Raw genomic sequence first — 20,652 nt, forward strand, 5'->3', positions numbered from 1 at the left:
GCTATTTTTTTTCCTTTTTTCTGTCAGCAGCGAATAGGTTACACCACCGTATATCGTGGTCACGCTGCTCAGAAAATTAAACACGCAAAAACATATCTGAGTGTTTGACTATAACAATGCAATTCAAAGCACCGATCTGCATGGTTTTTTTTTCTCCCCTCCCCACTCCAGTCCCCCCCCCCCCCCCCCCCCCTCCACACACACACACACACACACACACACACACACACACACACACACACACACACAGCTATTATGTTGACAGATCGCGCTGATATCCACTGAGCTGGTGATAGATACGTCATATCTTGGGGAGAAATAGGTTTGTCCTCAGCAGGTGAATATGCGGCTCACTCATCCTCCAAGTGGAGAGACACGCATGACACTTTTCGACACTCTCTCTCTGATAGCACTTTGGCATGCAGGCAGAATCAAAGGGGGCATCTTTCACATGCAATTAGAGCGGAAAATAAAGACGATGAAGCGCGGTGTACAAAGGGAAGCTGGGGATCAGAAGGCTGTAATGAAAGGTGATTAGAAGTAGAGGCCCCAGCCAATAAGCAGCAAAGAGCTGGGGAAATAAACTCATCCTGTTAGGGATCTTTGTTGAGGACACTATTAGGCATTATCAAAGCTGATAATGACAGACAGCCACTGGCAGACAGAGATGACTATGCTAGACTATCCTAGATGATAACAAGTAATAAATCAAACCTCATTTTTGAGTGTGGAAGATGTGAACGTCATCTGCCTGAATGTACATGCGTAGTCCACTTGGTTACAAAAAACTGGCTGATAATGAAATTTATGTCACTGGGACCCAAGCGTGCCAGTATAAGATCTGAGTCTACATGAAAGGCAGGATAGAACCTGGGCAGGTCTTTAGTGTGTCGCAGAGAAACAAACAAACCTGCATGCTCACATCCCACACCTCACAGTCGATTTAGTTTTTTCCTTAATCGCCAGTTAACTTAATGTGCACGTCTTTGGATTCTGGGAGGAAACTGGAGCACCTGCAGGGAGAGCGTGCAAACTTCATATAGAAAGGCCCCAGTTAACCAGCAGGTTTGAACCTGTTCTGATCAGTGCCTGTGCAATGCATGCTGGCCACCCTTTAATGGCTCACGCTCTAATCCGTACGCAGGTTGGGCACATAGTTGCAAACTCTGCAGATCAGATTGATTGCACCAAAGGTGGGGGTGTGGGGGTGGGGCATGTTCACAGTTGCACTACTGACCTTCTATGGCACAATGGCTTTTCTACTGTAATCCAGGTTATATCCAGGTCTCATCACCAGTGGTGATCCTCGACATAAACAATCAGTTTGACACAGAATTTGATGTTTTCTCTTTGTGCAATTTCGTGAACTATTGTAAAATCACAAATGTGCACATGCACGTAGTTCTTTTTGATCACACCTCATATTACACATTATATACAGTTGGTCCAAGCATGCCTGCCTGGATATAAATACAGTAAGAATACTACTGAAAACTCATTAAATACAGGCGACATCACTGAAAAACTTCTGGGTGTTTTACCGACATGTATTACAGGAATAACTGCTCTGACCTTATGTTTAATCACTTTTCTTTGGGGTTTTGTATGTATTTACCTTTCATCTGATTGAAGTCTGTTAAGGCAGAACATCATTAAAATGTGAGTGGAATCTGCTAGTGGAATCTGCTAGTTTCATCAGCGCCTTGAGGCACCATAATGTTGTGATTTGGCGCTTTATAAATAAAATTAAATTGAAATTGGACCTTGGTCAAAAGTGTATCATTTCACTGGTGACTGGATGGCATTTTCCCTTAGTTTTTCCATTGTTCCTATGTGTCCTCACAAGCAGTGGACCATCCTGCTGGGTACTGAGTGAGTGAGTGATGGGCATTTGTTGCACTGCTCTCTGACTAAACTAAAGAAAAGGAGACTCATTCCTCTGCCTGCCATTGCCAGCTGTGAGTGGTTGTCAGGGTTGGGGCTGGTCCAGGGCCTGCTAATGGTGCTGTCTGTCTCAGTCAAGTACTTGAGCTCTTGAGTCCCTCAAGGCACACCAAGCTCTAAAGTTTGACTGGAATTAGGCACCAGGTGAATGCACAGAGGGGCGACTAGGCTGCCATGGTTGCAATCAGTGCAACATTACAAACACAGTTCATGTCTTGAGAGGCTCTTTTTGAAGATGTTTTCTTAACCACTTAAAGGTTGAATGTCGAGTTAATCTTTGTGCAAGCCAGTGGATTTCTGAAAAAAATGGTTGGTAAATAAATTATACAACATGTATGTTTTATACCGGTTGATTATCATACCAAAAGGACCCCCACGTCCCCAAAACAAAAGGACAAAAAACATAAAAATAAACCAGAGACTGAGGAGGGGTCCCAGAGGCTTCCACAAACAAACAACACTAATTCAATGCTTCACTGACACAAAAGCGCATTCAATCAAACGCCAAATAACATCCTTGTCAAGCATCTGGTAAATGGGTTATTTGGCACCTTAAACAACAAGTTGCAGTTCAGGCCCATTCAGTTTGTCAGCAGACACTACTGGCATGCTGTCTGGGGATGAGAAGCTTAGCAAAACAGAAAAAGGAGGCTGCAGGGGAGCACTGGGGCAACCGGAGAGTTTAAGACCTGCAGTGTAGCTATTACAGGATGTCAGAAAATGTGCGTAATTGAAAATGATTAGAGCTCGCGTAAAAGCCGATCAAGTCAGGGTTTGGGGAGAAAGCGCAATTGTCCTGCATAATCCTGCCTCATTCTGTTCTTTCATCTGGATGAAGAGATCAAAAAAGAAAGGATTTGTAAGGGCCAGACCTCCCTTCGCTACAGCCGCTGAGCTCAGCTCCTCTCTTTGCTTTGCTTCTTTTCAAATGTACTTCCTCTCTCGCACCCTCCGTGATGCGTGTTTCTTTTTGTTATCTGCGACATCCGTCATTTGTTCCAATGCACGCAGAAGTCAGCAAGCATTCATATGCATTTTAGCTGCAATATCTGCATGCTTGGCATTAAGTTGTGAATCGCGAAGAGGGGCCTGTGTGACAGCATGTTTAGAGATTGCACGGTGTTGCTCTTCATTATGAGACTTCAAAGGGACACACACAAACCCACACATAAACTATGAGCTGTACTTCCTTTATGCATCTTCCAGAAAAGGAAAAAAATAAATTAAGAAAAAAAAAACGAGGATAGAAAGCAGTCTGAAATGAAAGCTAGAGGGGCCTAGAGAGAGTCAAAGAGAGACACACATGGAGGAATCAGCTGTGTGCTGAATGGATCTGAGTTGGGGGAGAACACTGCCCTTATGCCCTCTCTTTGAAGTGAGGCACAGGCCGTATGTACAGGCCCCAGAGAGGGGCACGTCTACATCCCCCCCATAGGCTGGCTGAAGGCGGCAGTCCATGCGGAGCGCGAGATACAGAGAAAAGAGTGAAGCTTTCCAACTAGGCAGCTTCCTCTCTGCGCTTTGTCTTCACCTGCATCACAGTTATTTTGTCAAGAGAAAGCTTGGAGAATTGAGCTCTGCCATTCCTGATTTAATGCCTGCATTATTTTAAGGTTATAAGATGCTATTTTAAAAGGTGTTTTATGTGATTAAGACTGATGTATAAAAAGGCAGTAGTCTAACAAGTGATAGCATGCACATGCAGCTCATTCAAATCCTCTATAATGGCCCTGAGTGTTTACCTTAAGATAAATTCTCCTAAACAGAAACATGAGTGATGGGCGTTTAGTTCTCATCTCAACAAATATGTTTAAACCAGCGAGTGAGGAGGGAGGGCGTCCATTTATGTTGAGTGCAGCACCGTTAACCGCTAGCTCGATTAGCAAGGAGGGGGAAAAAACTCGGAGCAGATGATCTCCGTCACTGTAAAGTCACACTGTTGCTCTTAGCTGTCGAAGCTGCGCTCACAGGACCCTCGTTGTAAACACACGCACGCGCGCTTTGATGGGCTGTTCTCAGCTTGCGCACCCAACACTCGGCTCGCGGGTTGGGTGGGATGCGGAGAGACGGTGTGAGGTCTTGTCTGGTCCGAGCAACTCTTGCTCTGCTCTGGCCTCGGGGAATGTTTGGCGTGAGATAAGGCTGTGTTTGAAGAGGAGCTCCAGATGCTCGTATATTACAGGTTGTCTTGTCATGCCACAGATAAAGCCTCAGAGAAGCTCCTGTCGCCAAGCTGTACCACACACAGACACACACTCACAGTGAAGATAAACGTTTACAGGAAGCATTCACCCTTCGACAGTGTCGTGCTGTGAACGTCAGGGCTGTCATAGCTCGACCATTTTTAGGCTGCGGCTCATGTCTGCAGCATCTACATTTTGACATTGGCTTACATCCTGTATATCCCTTTTTATAAACACATGATTATATTTCCCTAACTTTGAGATAGCGCTCTAGTTTTAAATATATAATTAGCCTTAACAAACACTGACTGCTAGTTACTCTCTAAAAGGACATGGGAAGGGGAAAGGGTTTATTCTGCTTTCTGAGATTTGATTTGGTCACTGTGCACTGCCAGTTGGCTGTCCAGTGTCTTTTCACACTTAATAAAACAAAAATGCAGTCTTAATAATTTCAATTCCTAGTCTTAAAGTGATGTTACTATGCCTAGCATTTATTTTAATAAACTTTGAAATAGCTTTTACTGTAGGTCAGATTTTAAGTCTTGGCTTCAGTGTACTCTCAGCATGTAACCTGTTGAAATATCTCCTTGGAAAGCAAAATTGCTTAATTAGTTTGGGGGTTCCGTTTGATTGACCGTGTTCTTTGCTGTAAGTCTTCTTACCTTATTAAGAAGGAGAAACGCTAAGGTGTCCCTGTTTTCCATCCGACCTTGAATGAGGTTATACCTCACTAATAGGACAGGAGATAGTGTGTTTGTATAATGCAGAGCCGGGTTTCCCTTTGTCATTTAGTCGTGTGTTTGCTAAAGTGGAATGGTATATTGCTCGGCATAAAACGTGGCATGTCTTCATTTGTCAGGCTCATAGAGCTGTGAGACAAACGATGTTCAGAGTGTATTTCTGAGGGCCCTCTGAGACCACAGTTGAGCGGTTGCTCACTGGTGCGTTTCTCATGCTAATGTCATGGTCTCACAGTCTATCTGTCACCCCATTACGCTAACATCATTATGCACAGGGGCCTGTCTGTGTCGCTGAAAAGGACAGAATTATTCCTGTCTTATTTTGAAGCAAATTGTTTGGGGAACATTTCTCTCTCTCTCTCGCTCTGTCTCGCTCTCCTTTTTTTTCCAGCGGTAATGGCGGGCCAATCATTTTGCGAGGCTCCAGGTATGCAGATGAATGAGTAGCTATTTGAGCTGTTTGGTGAAAGGGAGTTTTTGTATTATTCATGAGAGGGGTGGTGTGTCTGAAGGAGAAGGTGTGTGTGTGTGTGTGTTAGGGGCCAGTTGGGCTATCAGACACGCATGCATTCACTCTCAGGTACAGTGTACATGCATTGACTATCGCACTAACTCTGAGACAGCCATGTCTCAAGATTGCAGATAAAAATTGTGGAAGTTTGTTTCTGCCACTGGAAATAAAAAAACAAAAAAATGTCATCTGTAACTCAAAATTTCAGGTTAGTATCTCAAAAATGTGACTTAGTGACTCAATATTTTCAAGTTACTTCCTTTTGGGTCAAAATTTACTTTACTCAACTTTTTAAGATAACTCAAAAGTTCAACTTGGCTCTGCCTGGCAGAAACAAGCTTCCATGTGAACTATATGCTTGTCTTCTAGTAGGGATGCCATGTATTCTGAATGGTTGTTGGCTTTCTTGAATACTCAGTTTGAGGCTACTATTAAATATTAATTCAATTTATTTATTTTTTTATTTATTTATTTTACCAGCTGTCAATGCACAAACTCTGCTCTAAGCAGCTTGATTTTTATAAATTAGGTGGATCTGCTATGGCCTTCTCTCCCTCATCCACCTTACTCATTTCCTCTTACCCAGTGTAGGTTCAGTCTAAGCTCTCAGTCTTAATACTTTGGTTCTGGGAAAGAACACAAATTCCATGAGTGTGTCAGCAGGTTTGCAGGTCTCCTGCATGTGTGCCGCCTCTCTTTGTGGGAGCGATGCATACACCCACCTGCTAATTGAAAAGCTTCAATCAGCTCGGCTAACTGAGGAGACAACCCTGGGTTCCTGTAATTGCTCTGGTGACAGTGCTTCACCAAGAAAAAAAAAGGGAAAGCCTTTCTGTGTCTCTGTGTCATCATTTGCACAGCGTTATGAATAGGTTAATAAAATGAAATACTTTAATTATAGCTTACTTGCCATATTGTTAATGGTGCCAGTGTGGCTCAATTGAATAATACAGTTTCTACTATTAATTATCTGAAAGTGAACTTGTTAAAATGATATTTTACAGCCCCTTGATAAAATTATCGCTAGAGGCAATGTAATGATAGACAGACAAAGGCCATGCACGAATTATCATAAACTATTAGCTTGTTTCCAAAGGGTTTTATGTTAATCTTTTAGTGCTTAAGTACCCTGCAATTAACATATCAGGAGGAGCTGCCTTCCAGCTAGGCTTGCAAATTGAAGTGCTCAGATAAAAAAGCTATTGAGATGAAACCCTGAAAGAGAAGAGGAGCTATCGCACTGAAGTGTGCTGGAATTTTTACTCGTGCGCTTGTGTGTCTGTGCGCACATTTGTGAGAGAGGGAGAGAGCGATAGAGAGACCAAGAGCACCGAGACAAAGAATGAGTGAAAAAGAGAGCAAGATGCCGTGAGAGTGTCTGTGATCAAGGATGTATAACAATTCCATTATCTCTCGGGTGATGACATGAGATGTCTCTTTCAGGCCTCTCTCCCTTTGTCTAATGCTGCACAGTGTGTGAGGTATAGCTGGAATGAAATGGCTCTCATTGGCTACGATGGCGGCATCTGATGGAATGTGTTTACACATCAGGCTAGTGGCTTGATATGTAAATGCAGCTCGCTGAAAAGGCTACAGGGAGATATGGTTCATTGTTGGGTCCTCGCAGCCTGCTTTTCCTTTTATGCTAAGCACAATTGTATCCACTGAGCGAGCATCTTGTAAAACACCCGTTGCCTTTGGTGAGTTAAACCCACAGAGGAGACCCATGCTTTGGAAGATATGCATGTTTTATAGGGTAATTGGCAGCGTTGCTTTGCTCTGCGTTCTTTGTAGTTGACACATGGCACCATTTACGTTTATTACAATTAAAAGAAAATGCCCATAAAGCATGTGTTGACAAAAGAAGAGGGTAATTATTCCTCCGAGTATTATCTTCAGATTATTTCTTCCAGGAAAATGTATTATATATTTTATACTGATACTGATTCTTTTCTTCTTCTTGTTATTTTATGTTATCGGGCTTGTAGTTGTATTTAGAAAAGACTTGTGTTTGTCATCCACACTGTAGGAATTAATTCACAGTGTGTGCAAACAGTGAGTTGTTGGACTTTTTATCCTAATAGACATTCTAATAGACATCGGTCCTGACTCTGTGAAACCATATTGCCCATAGAGTGTTGTGATATTTTCCTCCATCACCCAAAGATGGATGACTCCACTGAGGCCCTAATCTCATGTTAAAGATTTGTTGGCCTCTAGGAGTCAGGCCTAGCATTGAGGTGCCTCACCTGATTTATATTCACTGGCACTGGAAGGAGAGCCAAGTGCACTATCTGCAAAGCAGATGCTGCAGCAGTACCCTGGTATTAGGACTTATATTTCACCTGAAATAAAACCTCTGAGCAAGGTTGTGTCCTCGAACCGCCTCTTCTTTCTCTTTTTTTCCATCTTTTATTGGCTCTCGTCTTCTTCTTCTTCTAACATTTACTTTTAGTAATCTTTCATGTATACGATAACCTGACCAAAAAACCATTATGTCTGCAGTGGTTAATAGCAGAGAAAAAAGCATTTTGCAACAACCTTTAAATTTTTTCTCCTGTGGCTGGATATGAAATCAGAAAGCTGAGGCAAAAATAAGGCCCATCGCCAGCCAAAATGCGGATGAGCGTCGCCTTTAAAACCAAATTCTTGTCTGTCAGCTCCTGTAGTTTATGGGGCAGAGATTACAAAGCTACCGATACAATAAATTAAACTGATGGACAGAATTATGCCCAGTGCTTCCTGCTCTCCCCAATGACGCACACTAACTTAGCGCTGCCTGACAATGAGTATGATTTAACACCCGAGCAAGAGCGGAGAGAGGAGAAACATTCACAGGCAGAGGCACCTACGCCTCTCACTTTGGCCCACAGCCTAGTGAATAAAACACTGCTTTAATTCACCCACAAACGTGTCGCCATTAAAAGCCTAAGAATAGGGATTGCAGATCATAAATACTCTCTGATTTATTAGCTGACAACAAAGAACATAAGCCCAGCCAAGGAGAGGGAGATTGTTTGACAGAGTCTTGTCAAAGGGGGGAAAAAGAGAGGAAAAACACACTCGTTCCCTCATTCTCACTCGCTAGGGTTGCCAACTCCCTGAAAAATAAATAAGGGACACCTCGTGGCCAGGGCCGGGCGACCCAGTTGTCTTCACCCTTCCCAGTGTGGTGAATTTTCTAGCTCTTTTTTTGTGTGTGAAATTATTTTTTTTAACCCTTTGACTTGAATTTGATTTAAGTAGATGTGTATTCTTTGTGATATGAACACATGTGAAACAAATGATCATTTAGCCATTTATTTTTAGCTCAAAATGACAACATTAACACATAAAACAGGTCTCTTTCTTAAACAGAAGCCTGTCATGCTTAACTTTTGAGAATATAAGTAAATCTTTCTTTAAAAGAACTCTGTCCTGCTTAACTTAAAATAATAGAAAACAATAGAAAGAAAAATATTCTTGTAACAGTGCACATTTAGTGCATTTAGTACAATTGGCTTCAGCTGAGGTATTATTTCAGCTTTTCTAATGCTAATCAGCTGCTCCCGTTTGAAAACCCGCTTGTTCCCATGATTACGCATCTTAACTCATCATCATTATTCATCTGTGTATTACTTTTATGTATTAGTCATCTATTTGTTGTAATCATCTATCCTTGCAGTCGTTTATTACACAAAATAAATTATATTATCACACTTCTGGCCACATAGCGCTGATATTCACTGCACATGCCCATATTAACTTTTTCCAGCCAGGTGTTTTCCTTTTCCCATTCTTCCCTTTCTCTGAGGGGAACAAACATTGCTGCTCTAACGCTGGGCTCACACTGTGCGGTTTTAGGCCCATTTTGAGCCGATTTTTGAGTGATCGGACCGATTTTGGCCTTCATCGTGTAGTATACGTGGGGTAACGAGAAGTGATTAACACCTCACGACCAGCTCCCGATCATCAATCGCTCGTGAGCCGCTCACACTGCTCGCGCGCAAACACGTAAACGCCGTGAAAAAGACAGAGCAGCACGGCTGTGCAGCGTGTGATCTGGACACAAGCGATGGAGGCACAACTTGTAGAACTTTGAAAAGCTCATCCGAGCCTTTTCGATGTGGCCTCACAAAATTATCACGACCACAACAACCGTGAAAATAGTTGGATCTACATCGCTGCTAAATCACAGCTGCCTGATCATGTTTTTCATTAGCAATTTAGCAAAGTTGATGGTGGTGGTGTGTCTGTGTGAGTGAGAGACAGAGAGAGCGAGCGACAGATTTTCTGTTATAACCTTAATTTTATGGACGCACAGTGTGAGCACTCAGGTCGCATCAGAGCATCGGGCCGTATAGTGTGAGACCTGCATCGTGACCTACCAACTTCTAACCCCTGCGAGTCAATCGTGCAGTTTGAGCAGGAGCTGAATAACGCGACTGAAAAAATCGCACAGTGTCTGCCCAGCTTTAGGTTTACTGTCGTCCGAGACTTGCACCGCAGTGACGGCGTTTGTTTCCCTGTTGGCCATGCTTCTTGTTGTGGTCATCTGTTGTCTTCCGGTATTTTCTCCGTAAGCGACCTTTCCTCGACCAATGAGATGAGCGGTAATCTGAATTGTCATACTCGAATTGTCATAAGTGTGCTGTCAGCTCATTGGTCACAAAGCAGGAGAGGGGCTGGGAATTATGTTTTCAAACAAAGCGTTAATTCCATTAAAAGTTATAGACTACTTTTGATTCTCACTGTATTACGGGACAAAGTGCGTCCCTTATTAGCTCAATACGGGACGTGTACTTTTGTTTCTAAATACGGGACGATTCCGTATTTTAAGGGACGGTTGGCAACCCTATCACTCGCAGACACTCTTAGCTAAATCTGACCAAGGATGTAGCCCAGCCCTATCTCCTGCAGCAGTGCAGGAGCAGATGTGTCTGCTCTCTTCTCAATGTGTGACAGACAGAAAAGATAAACAGAGAGAAAGGCTGAGAGGGAGGAAGAGACGGAGGGAGGGAGGTAAAGAGAGCAGGAGCTGGCACGGCACTGGCTAATTTATCTCGCTGAGAGACAGATTAAAGAGAGAGGAGAGTGAAACAAAGTTCCACTGGCTTAATCAGACAGCCTGCTAGCAGAAGACATGATAAATCAGAGCAGGCTCGGTCCTGGAGAAAGCCTTTGCTCTGGGAGGGAATGGGAGACATCCTCAGCCAAACAGCAGTATCTTTTACATGGGCTGTTGTGAATAGCGGCTCGTGAACCTGCGATGGTGTATACGTGCAATCGATATTCGTTGCTATTGTTTGAACAAACATTGTTGTACAGTAGTTGTCGGCTGTTACATCGCTCCAGCGCTGTTATTTTTAGGCGCGGGTGAACAATCCTGCTCGCTGGTGTTGTGTAAACAGGACAAAAGGACATGAAGGGCCTTAAGTTTCCCCCTCAGTTTTTCTGTGAAGCAGTGTCTTTCTTTAGCTTTGTGTCTGACAGGGGACTAACCTAAGGGCCTAACCCAGGAAGAGGAAAAGGGGCTTAGATATCCCTGTGTCATTAGTTCACTACGGGGTCACAGCTGGGCCACTCAGAGCATGATTACACCCCTTGATTTATCTGCTTTGGAGCCCTAGCACAGATAAATCTCGGAACTCATCCCCGCCGTGGGATCCTCACTGTCTGATAAACGGCCCAAGCTGAATAAACAACCGCCAACACCCCCCCCCCCCCCCCCCCCCCCCCCCGCACCCTCCACAAACTCCCAAGCCCTCATACATTATGAATAATTCATTCAGGTTGCGAGCTCTGTTAAATGTGTATATTTTCTATGTTAAATGGCAAAGGTGCATTCACGATCTCTATCCAAAGGTGCACATCTTTGATGAAATAGTGAAGAGCCAGATATTGACCGACATTTTGTTTTGTAGTTGTAAAAAAAGAAAAAAAAATCCTCACCCACCTCCAGCTGTCGTCCTCGAGTGTTTTCACGTAAATTTGCCTTATGCAAATATGTCCCTACCACAGTTCCTGTGTAGATATTGGCCTGTCTGCCACTTTATCACAAAGTTTAGAGTCATTCATTACAGTGACCCCTGCAATAAATTTGCTTAGCGGAAAATTGCCCTCGCTGGTGTGTAGATGTGATCACGAGTGCATTTTAACTTAATTAATTGGCCGTTTCTGTTGACAAGAAATTTATGCAGTAATAATTTGCTCGAAATAGATGCAGAGCGCAGGAAATGAGATATCCATTAGGGCGCTTGTGTTCCGCCAGCTGCACCGCGGCTAATATGAAAGTATTTCAGGCTGCTCAGACCCTGCTGTTTGCGCAGTCAAGATTATATATACCCACGATCCATTGCCTGCCTCAGAGGCGCTCATGGAGGTCTATGATAACAAAGACTATGTGATTTATGGCCTGCTGTGAAAGCAGAACTTGATGAGATTAAACAATTTCATAGCACGAGTGTTTCTCAGAGGGCCTTCTGATTTGTGGCAGCAACACCGACAGTAAATCAGGTTTATATATCTGAAAGCATGCTCAGCAAAGGAGTGCAATTACTATTTCAGACAGCTACTTTTTATTTAATTTTTATCCCTGGTTTGTCTCTTTTATTCCTGGCCTGTCACATAGCCACTCACCTTCATAAGTCCTTTTGAAGGAAGGGCTGAAAAAGATTGGGAGGGTGGGAAAGTCAAGGAGGGCTGGAGAGGACGGTGCAGTGGCATGTGCCCTCTGCTATCTCTCCTCGGCAGCTTTTACAGCAACAACAACAACAACCAGGGGAGGACAACAGGCACCAGAAGAAAGACACGGGCACAGAACAGGGGAAAGCACTCCATTTTTAATGCTTTGTTTGCCTGCTGCTCTGTCCCAGTCTGGGTAAATGGAGTAAGCAGAGTGTAATTAGAGAGCTCGGCTCCGCTCCTTTGCCACAAAGATGACATGCTGTAATGATACAGCTTACAGGCCCGCAGAGGGTTCTGTCTTGCGACGGAGCATCTCGGTGGTTTGCTCGTGACTTACGATAGGTGTGGAGGATGACAGCGTTATCGTTGCGACGTAGCGATTCCGAGATGCGGATGTGGGGGAACTTCCTGTGAAAGGTTGTCAGAGATTGGAGGCAAGCGGGAGATGGATACAGAGTGTTTTAATCATCTGTTTTTACAGGATGTGTCTAATATTTTCAAATGAAAATAAAGGCCAGCCTAATTATGTGGTGGTCTGATTTGTCACAATCACAGGCAAAATTGTGTTTGTGTGCTGAAAAACAAATCACAAAACCACGACGACAATAAGGCACCATTTTTTTTTGTTTAATTAAGAAAAGAAGTCGTGCTACTGAATGTTTTGCTTGAGTTCAGGTCAGATTTCTTTCATTTAGACGCCAGAGCTTGAACTGTATTTACATCACACAACTCAAAATCTGTGTTAATCAACTAATCAGTTTTGAGTTTTGGCCTGAATGTAAGTGAACACTGAAATAGATGTGCATTAGTGTTTCGTGCATTAAAAAAATATTTTGTGTGTGTGTGTGTGTGTGTGTTTGAGGTTTTTAATGTGAGTTCCTGCACACATGCAAATGTGTGTGTTTTGAAGTTGCGGTTAAATGTTCAACGGGTGTTTGTGTGTCTGTGTCCTTGGGTGAAGATGTGAGTTGTGCATCTGTCTGCATCATCCCGTATCTTCCCAGAAAACATCAAGAGATCTCATTATTTTGACACATCTCAGGGTTTTTTTTTCCTCTTTTTTCTCTCCGTGTGCCTTGAGTCAAAATTAGTTTTCGTTCCCTCTGTGATCTTACTGACTGAAGCCGGCTCAAAGTAAAGAAAATCGCAGTCTTCGTAGCAGGGCTGAGTCAAACACACACTTCACACAGCCACAGTCTGAGTTAAGCATTGCTAAGTAACCTTCACATTTCACTCGTGTGAAGAGCTAATTTCCTTTAAGTTCACATGTCACTTTTTGTAGCTCTTTTTGTGGGTCCTCTTCAAATGTCTCTCGGCATCTAATTGCATAGGAAACATTCTAGACAAGCCGGTGTGACAGGCCCGCTCCCAGAGTCTTCAATTATTAAACATCCTACACTCTAGAAAACAGCCTTGACGTTAGATACAGCCCCTAATCGGAACAGAAAGCCTCATGATATGTCACACTCCTGAGTTGCTGTGGTTTTGTGCGTGTGTGTGTGTGTTTGTGTAGTTTGCCTTAAAACAAGGAAAGATGAAAATATTTCTTTTCACACCAGTTAAATAAGGCAAAACTATGACAAAAATAATTTTTGTCACAGGTAGATCAGAAAGCTCACACCTTACTTTTCCCCCTCTTGTTTAGTGATAAAAGAAATGGCGCCTGTGGAAATGTGAGAGACAACTGGTTAGGTTTTGCTTAAAAGTTTGACCAAGGTAACAAATTACAGTTTCGACTAATACTTGAAAGATTTCATGATGCTTTATTTGCGTGTGTGTCTGTCTGTCTTTGCAACTTTGTAGCATTAGCATCTGCGCCTGTGGAAAGGTCAAACTAAACCAAAATAAAAAATAGCTTTAAGCCAATTGTGCTGCATACCTGCAATGAAGACTTTCTCCTTTAAATCACCTGTACTTATCCAGCAAGACGCTCGCCCAAAAGGTCGACGACTCTTTAAATTTCAACCTCAAAACAAACACAGCCTTATTACCATCTGTGAGTCATCGCTGTGGGTGATTAACGTTCAGCGGCACTCAACCTTTGCCTGTCTGACGCTTAGCCGTACACAGAACTGCAGGTTTTTACTGTTGCCGGTTCACTCTGTGTGTCTCGTGCCCCGAGCAAAACATCAGTTCCTCTTGTGATCAGTGATCATATGATACGTTTACTCAGAACAAGTTCATTGGAGTAGAACTGGCTAATCATTAAACGCACGCTCAGTAGTCTTCCTGCTGGGGAAAACACTGCCGTTCTGCTCACAAGTGCAGGCACCGTTACATCAAATTTTCTTCCCCCTGCCATCACCCAAGAAAACGGAATTCATTCTTTTCATGCACACTCATTTTATTTTTTCTTTTCACTACGCACGCTCAGAATCACTGAGGTCTCGTGTAACATGACATGAAAACATCTTAATTAATACACTTCTATTGCAGTCTTCGCCATATTTTGATGCCAAAGTACCCATTTTAATTATTTGACCTCATGCAAAGTGCTGCTCTGGCATCCAAAATAATATCTTGTGCACCAGTGTGATATTCCATTAGATTAGACTTTTCTTTGAGAGCGTACAAATGCCTCTGCTCGATCTCTGGTAGCGAATTAGAGCATTTTCCATTTCATCAGTGCCATTACATGCTGAGAGATGCTCCGAGCCGTTGCTGCTTATTCATTTTTCATTGTTTATTTCTAAAAGTGTTGCATTGTTTGTAACCTCCCCTCTCAAAAAAAACCAACTTTAGAAGTGCGAAACACGAATCATAAAAAATTCCATCTAGTGAAGAAATAAACGTGTCATGCCAGCATTAAATGTTGACTCAAATAAGTTCACAAGTTGTGTCTCCTCTGATCTCCAACATGATCAGAAAGCTGCACCAGTTTATAGAGACAAGATGTGAAAAAAGTTCCATGCACAGACACAAAAGAAATATTTTGATATAGACCCAAAGAGAAAACATATCAAAAGACATTTTTATACATGTCTTTTGCAAGCACAAAAAGCAGAAATGGTGTCAAGAGAAAACAAAACAGAAGGCTTGTTTCTTCCAACAATTGCTTTAAGCTACAAAAATCTCCTTGAGTCCCTAGCCTCCCCTCAATGTCAGCCCCCTCCCCTCCCCTCGCCCTCCCTTCCCCTCTCTCCTCTTCATTTCTCTCTTTTCCCCTTTTCCCTCTGTAAGGCAGGACAGGGCCCTCTTTGCACCCTGATAGGTTGCGGGCTGATGCTTAGCAACAACATTCCTGTGCCCTAAGTAGCAGTAAGCCTCTGGCTGAACTCTTTGATGTGGCTGTCAGGCCACATTTATTTCCTTTTAGCACTTTGTCTACTTGTCCAGATGTATAAGGAGATAAAAAGGGCTGGTGTTTACACTGGTCTCCCTCTGTAGCGCGGCTGTAATTAGATTGTATTGCTGGTCAGTCTTAAGGAGAGAGGTGAGGTGAGGCGAGGCAGGAACCAGCTGTGTCAGGATGAGCTGGTCAAAGGGAGACTTCAGAGACAGATCGCCAGAAAGGAAAACAGTGTGTAAGACATGGTGCAACACGATTGCTTTATGTGCTCACCGCGATGGCCGGCGTCAGATTTGAGAGAAATCTTCTAGATGAACTAATATCTTCATAATGTACTGTAATGTAACGCCCATCAAGATCTCTAATCCGCAGCCAAGCTTGCGAAACTTTGTAAACTTTGTGGCAGTTGCATGTGAAAAACAACTAGATTTGCGTGTCTTACATTTTGAAGATCCCCACCGTGGAGGTGGTTATGTGCTCCATGTGGCTCTCTTTGTGACTTGCTTTTCTTCTTTTTCCATCCCTCCCCTGTCTTCCTCCTCCCCTCTCTCTCATGATGATATGTTGGAAGTAATAATCACTATTGCCTCTGGGTTTATCAGCATTTATTCACATAACAACACTGAAAAGGAGAAGACAGACAGCACTGGTGTGATGTATTATCTAGTATGGGAATCATCTTTCATAATGACATCCAACGGAGCTTCCTCTCTCTACCTATTCCACTCTCCCGCTCGCACACATACATCTACACACACTTTCTTCATTTCTCTCTCCCTCTTTGCACTCCCCTCTGTCCACCCTTTATTATCACGGAATCCGTGGTGCTCCCAAGCCTGTAAATTTGTGCCACATTATCATAAGCTGTGGTGATAACTCACATTGCACAGAGACAATAATGATGTGAACACTCAGCATATGCCCCGGGCCCAGCAAATTAAAACAATGCTCAGCTTGATGAGCAGACTAATCTGGACAGCAGAGAGAGGAGAGAGAAGAAGGGCGTCCAGGAGCATCTTACATAGACAACACAGCAGCACCTCCCTCTGTTCAGTGTAGGTACAGCTGGAGAAATCAAGCCAAAGAGCCAGAGGGAGTGAAAGAAATGATACAGGAAAGAGGGAACAGTGGGAGATGGAGTGTAAATGAAGTCCTTGTTTTGAAAATGTGAAAAGGACACGATGGGACAGGTCGTATGTTTAGTACATCGGAGGTTTCTGATTTGACAGAAAGTTTGCAAACCCTTTGTAATATAAAGGATTCCTGCATTAATTAATCAGAAAATGGTGCCCCATGTCTACATCGCAGTCATAATTTCAAACTTAAATGACATTTGGATTTTTTTAATTTTGATTCGTACATCTTGACCACTCACAGCGCAGGGATGAAAAATTAGAAATTAGAAACTTGTAGAACCTTCACCTCAGTCCGATCTCTTCTAAGCTCCCTGGACTGCTGCCCTGTGTTTTCTGTACTGTTCTCTCAGTAGCTGCAGAACAGCGACGCTCACTTCACCAGACTTCACATTTGAATGCTTTGGTGGTAATGTGCGACACCCCCTTTCCTCTAAACATAGCATTTTGTGTCTCAACAGTCCACTTTACATTGACCCTGAAGTGTTTTTGCTTCATTTGTGAAACACACAGTGTTGAGCTTTGTTTTGTTTATATGTGTCTGCAAAATGGTAGGTTGCTTAATAGCTTCCTTCAATAGCCACCTGTCTTACTCAGTGCTTATCTTAGAAATTTAACAAATTGTAGAGATACCTCCTGGTGGTCCTTTTTCACCTTTTCCAGGATTGCATATCGTGCTCTTGGTCTGAACACTGCGGGACACATACTTGCATAGAGAGTAAGCAACAATCCTGAATAATCTTCAATCGTAGCCAGCTTGTTTATTGTTTCTTGATGAGCAGCCCTTTCCAGCTTTGCGCATCAATAAAATGCTTTAAATGTGTTTTCCTTGTGGTATGATTCACGTCAGTGTTTTTAGGATAAGCAGACTTTGTCAGTACAGACATTGTGTGACCTTATAACAAACAGCTCCTTACAGTAATTGGAGCACCAAACTCTGAGCAGCATTAGAATAGGGGTTCACTTAGTTTCTCCAACCTACTTTCTAAATATGTTTAATAAAGGCACCAAAAGTTTTCTATTATTAGTATAATCAGAGTTTCTTTCTTTTTGCATTTTCTTTGTAATGGACCATGCTTTATGAGTAGCCAGTTTAGAAATACTGGTGGAAAAAAACACTTGTTTAAAGTGCTAAAACATAAAGCTATTAATCCTCTCGTAGCAAGTACAGAAAAATCGTCCTCCATTTGTTTCACATGCATGCTTGTGTGCAATTGTCAAGGGCTAATGATGAAGATCTGAGGGTTTAAAGGGGAAGATCGAGACAAGTGGAAGTTGGAGTTACAACAGCCACCTACGGGTCAGCTGTGTGATCAGCAGGCATTAGAGCGAGGAAGTAAAGTAGTGGTGTCATATCACTGGGGTGGAGTTGGTTTCAGCACTGAAAACAAGGTGACTAATGTCCCATAGGACCACAGCCAGAGTGCTAAGCTCCATCTAGTATTCACCACACCTAAGTAGTGCTCCCTTGTTCTCATCCAGCACCCCCTATATCATCTGCGGGTGGTGCTGTTAATAATGTGGCAACCCGGAAGATTAATTGTGGCCGAGCATCAGGATTAGGAGGGGATTTTTGTGGGCCAAGCAGGCCTAAAGGGGCCCAGGCTTGTGATCTTTCATGCAGACCAGGAAATGAGGCAAGCAGGGGGCGCAACTCTATGGTGGCCCAGACATGCACAAAGGTAGATCAGACAGCTCACAATTCCCGTCTTAATGCCTGAGTCGCTTGTTTCTTTTCCTATGAAGTGACATAGACGAACACTGAGTGTGTTTGTACTGATCGGTAATATGAGTTGCAAACCAAAATGGCAAAATTCAAAGATAGGAAAACGCTAAATAAACCTTGATACATGTCTCAAAAATGAGATGGGTGGTGATCATTTTGCTGTAGGATCTTTAGTCTCAGTCCAATATTTGTTTTGCTAGCTCAATGCTATAAATACCCAACTATTTTCCTTACATGTCAGGTGACAGTAGTTACTGAGTACAATGTGTTCATATTTTTAGTTCTTTTACTTCATAAATGTACATCGCAGAAGCAGGGGAGTGATCTGTGACATTTCTTAGGAGGTTTTAGCAGCAGGTCTGCTGTCAAAACTATATTCTTCTTTTAAGCACTTTTTTTTTTTTTTCAAAAGCTGACTCTCCAGCATACATGAAGCAAGGCCTTTAAAATAGGCGCATTTTGTCTTCTTTTTTTTCCTTGGTATAATATGAGACACATGCTGGCCAGACCTTAATGCCTTTCAGAGATGCTATCTGAAAGCACATTATGTGATCGTTTTCAGTTCACGTTGCTCTCTTTGCCGATGAAGAATATGGTTCCATTTAACAGTGCAGACCATTCCATTTCTCAAGGTTATGCATGGGCATGTAGAGGAACAACAATAAAAGTGGGAAAAATGCAGCTCCAAGCCATCTCTAATATGTATTTGTCAGTTGAGTCTCTTGCCATGATTAAAGGCCTAGTGAATTCCTTCCTGCAAGAAAGGAAAGTATTTCTGCAAAGGCATCAGATATCGCTGTGTCATGATAAACTGCCTGCTCCGCTAGCTAAAAGGCTAAGGTGGAAAAAAAGAGAATGTTTTGGACCTTGAAAGTGCACCAAAAGAATAACAACACACAAACTGTTGACCCGTGTGGGAATACTGTCTCATGACATAGAGGCCACTGTTTTCTCTTTGTCCCAAACCCGCATTCATCACACGCGTTTAGCCTGAACCTCTGACTGTGCTCACAGTCAGAGGTTCAGTCCAGTTTTGCAGCTAAGAATGTATGAAAAAAAAATCACATTTCAGTTGTAGGACAATAAATAAGATAAAGAAGTTAAACAAAGAGAAGTATGTATCATGTAATTTGCATTCACACTTTCTAGTGTAGAAAGGTTATTTCGTCTGATTTTATATTACCCTCATGTTACTGTTGTATTATCTGGGTGAATGTTAAAACCTCCCTATTAGGTTATGCTATAAATCAGGTGTCATCAGGTCCTCTCATAGACTTCATTAGAAAAGTTGTTTTGGTCTCTGGTTTGAAGATTATATTTATGAAGCCTAATGTGTTTGTTGCATTTAAACGTGTCACATCAACAAATTGTGATTTTACAAAGATTGAATCGCTTTCTGTACAGGTGTATCAGTACAGGTGTAAGACAGACACAGAGATCTGTTAGCATAATATACCACATAGCAATCTATTTGATTTGTCAGATAATTCCATTATAAATGACTCGACTCCATGAACAGGGTTTAAAGGTCCAGTTTGGGGATTCAAATTAGCAGCAATCTCACCCAGAGGTCAGCTAGCAGCTATAGAGAAATGACTGACACTCAAAGCAAGCCCTTAATCTTAGTATAATATAAACGGATAAGTTAAATTAGGAAAACACCACTGAAGGTGATTAATCCATGCTGTTAAACCTTGTCCCTATGAGAAGATTTTTTTTTGTCACAAAATGTAAATAAAATAAAATGAACTTTAGAACAAAGACTGCCACATGGCATTATTTTTTAACCATGTGGCAGTGGTTTGCTGCTTGCTTGCTATAACTTTATAGCTAATTCTTTTTCTACATTCCTTTTCTGCTAGTCACTTAATGAGGCTGGATCAGAGAGCCATCCACTGCCCTATTCGCCTCTACCGCGAGGATCCAGAGATCCCATGACCCACAAAGGTAAGAAAAATATTTATTTTCTTCAAAATTAAGAAGAAACATTGAGATCCTGGTTCTATAGATTATGTAAATGAGTCATAACGCTAACAGCAGCAGAGAGTGGGAATCTATTGAACTTGAAACTGAGTTGAAGTTATCTATTCTTATTGATCTCTTCTCATCTGTGTGATGTGTTGATAGTGGGAATAAATCTGAGTAATCTCAGCTAACTCTGATCTGAGTGTAAGCGTGGGAGCATGCAGTACATAAACAGAATGAAGCATCCTTGATCTGTTGATACTAGACATTGATTAGGCCTCATATTGACCCAGTGTAGTATGTTGATGTAATTATGTAGCAACTTCTTAACATCAAACACTGCACTCTAGAAAGAATACAACACATTCATTAAAACGACACACTGCTCTAAATTAATGGCGAAGGCCACCTACTGCTTTTGTACCAGATACTCAGCTGAGACTTTGAGAAAAAACAAGTCAAGTTCAATATTATTATACGTATCATACCCACAGG

At 42.4% G+C, this 20,652-nt stretch overlaps 1 protein-coding gene across 1 annotated transcript in view; it reads left to right on the forward strand.

The window, feature by feature from the left end:
* lrmda (leucine rich melanocyte differentiation associated) overlaps positions 1 to 20,652 on the forward strand; it is a 207,333-nt gene that overhangs the window by 158,084 nt on the left and 28,597 nt on the right. Inside the window, exon 6 of the mRNA XM_085369800.1 lies at positions 20,055 to 20,139. Coding sequence (XP_085225926.1) covers positions 20,055 to 20,139 — 85 coding nt within the window. The remainder of the gene's footprint in view (positions 1 to 20,054; positions 20,140 to 20,652) is intronic.

The sequence above is a fragment of the Diplotaxodon limnothrissa genome, linkage group LG13, assembly GCF_057381915.1.
Source record: "Diplotaxodon limnothrissa isolate DT_005_m linkage group LG13, D_limnothrissa_male_GT1.1, whole genome shotgun sequence".
NCBI classification, from domain to species: Eukaryota; Metazoa; Chordata; class Actinopteri; order Cichliformes; family Cichlidae; genus Diplotaxodon; species Diplotaxodon limnothrissa.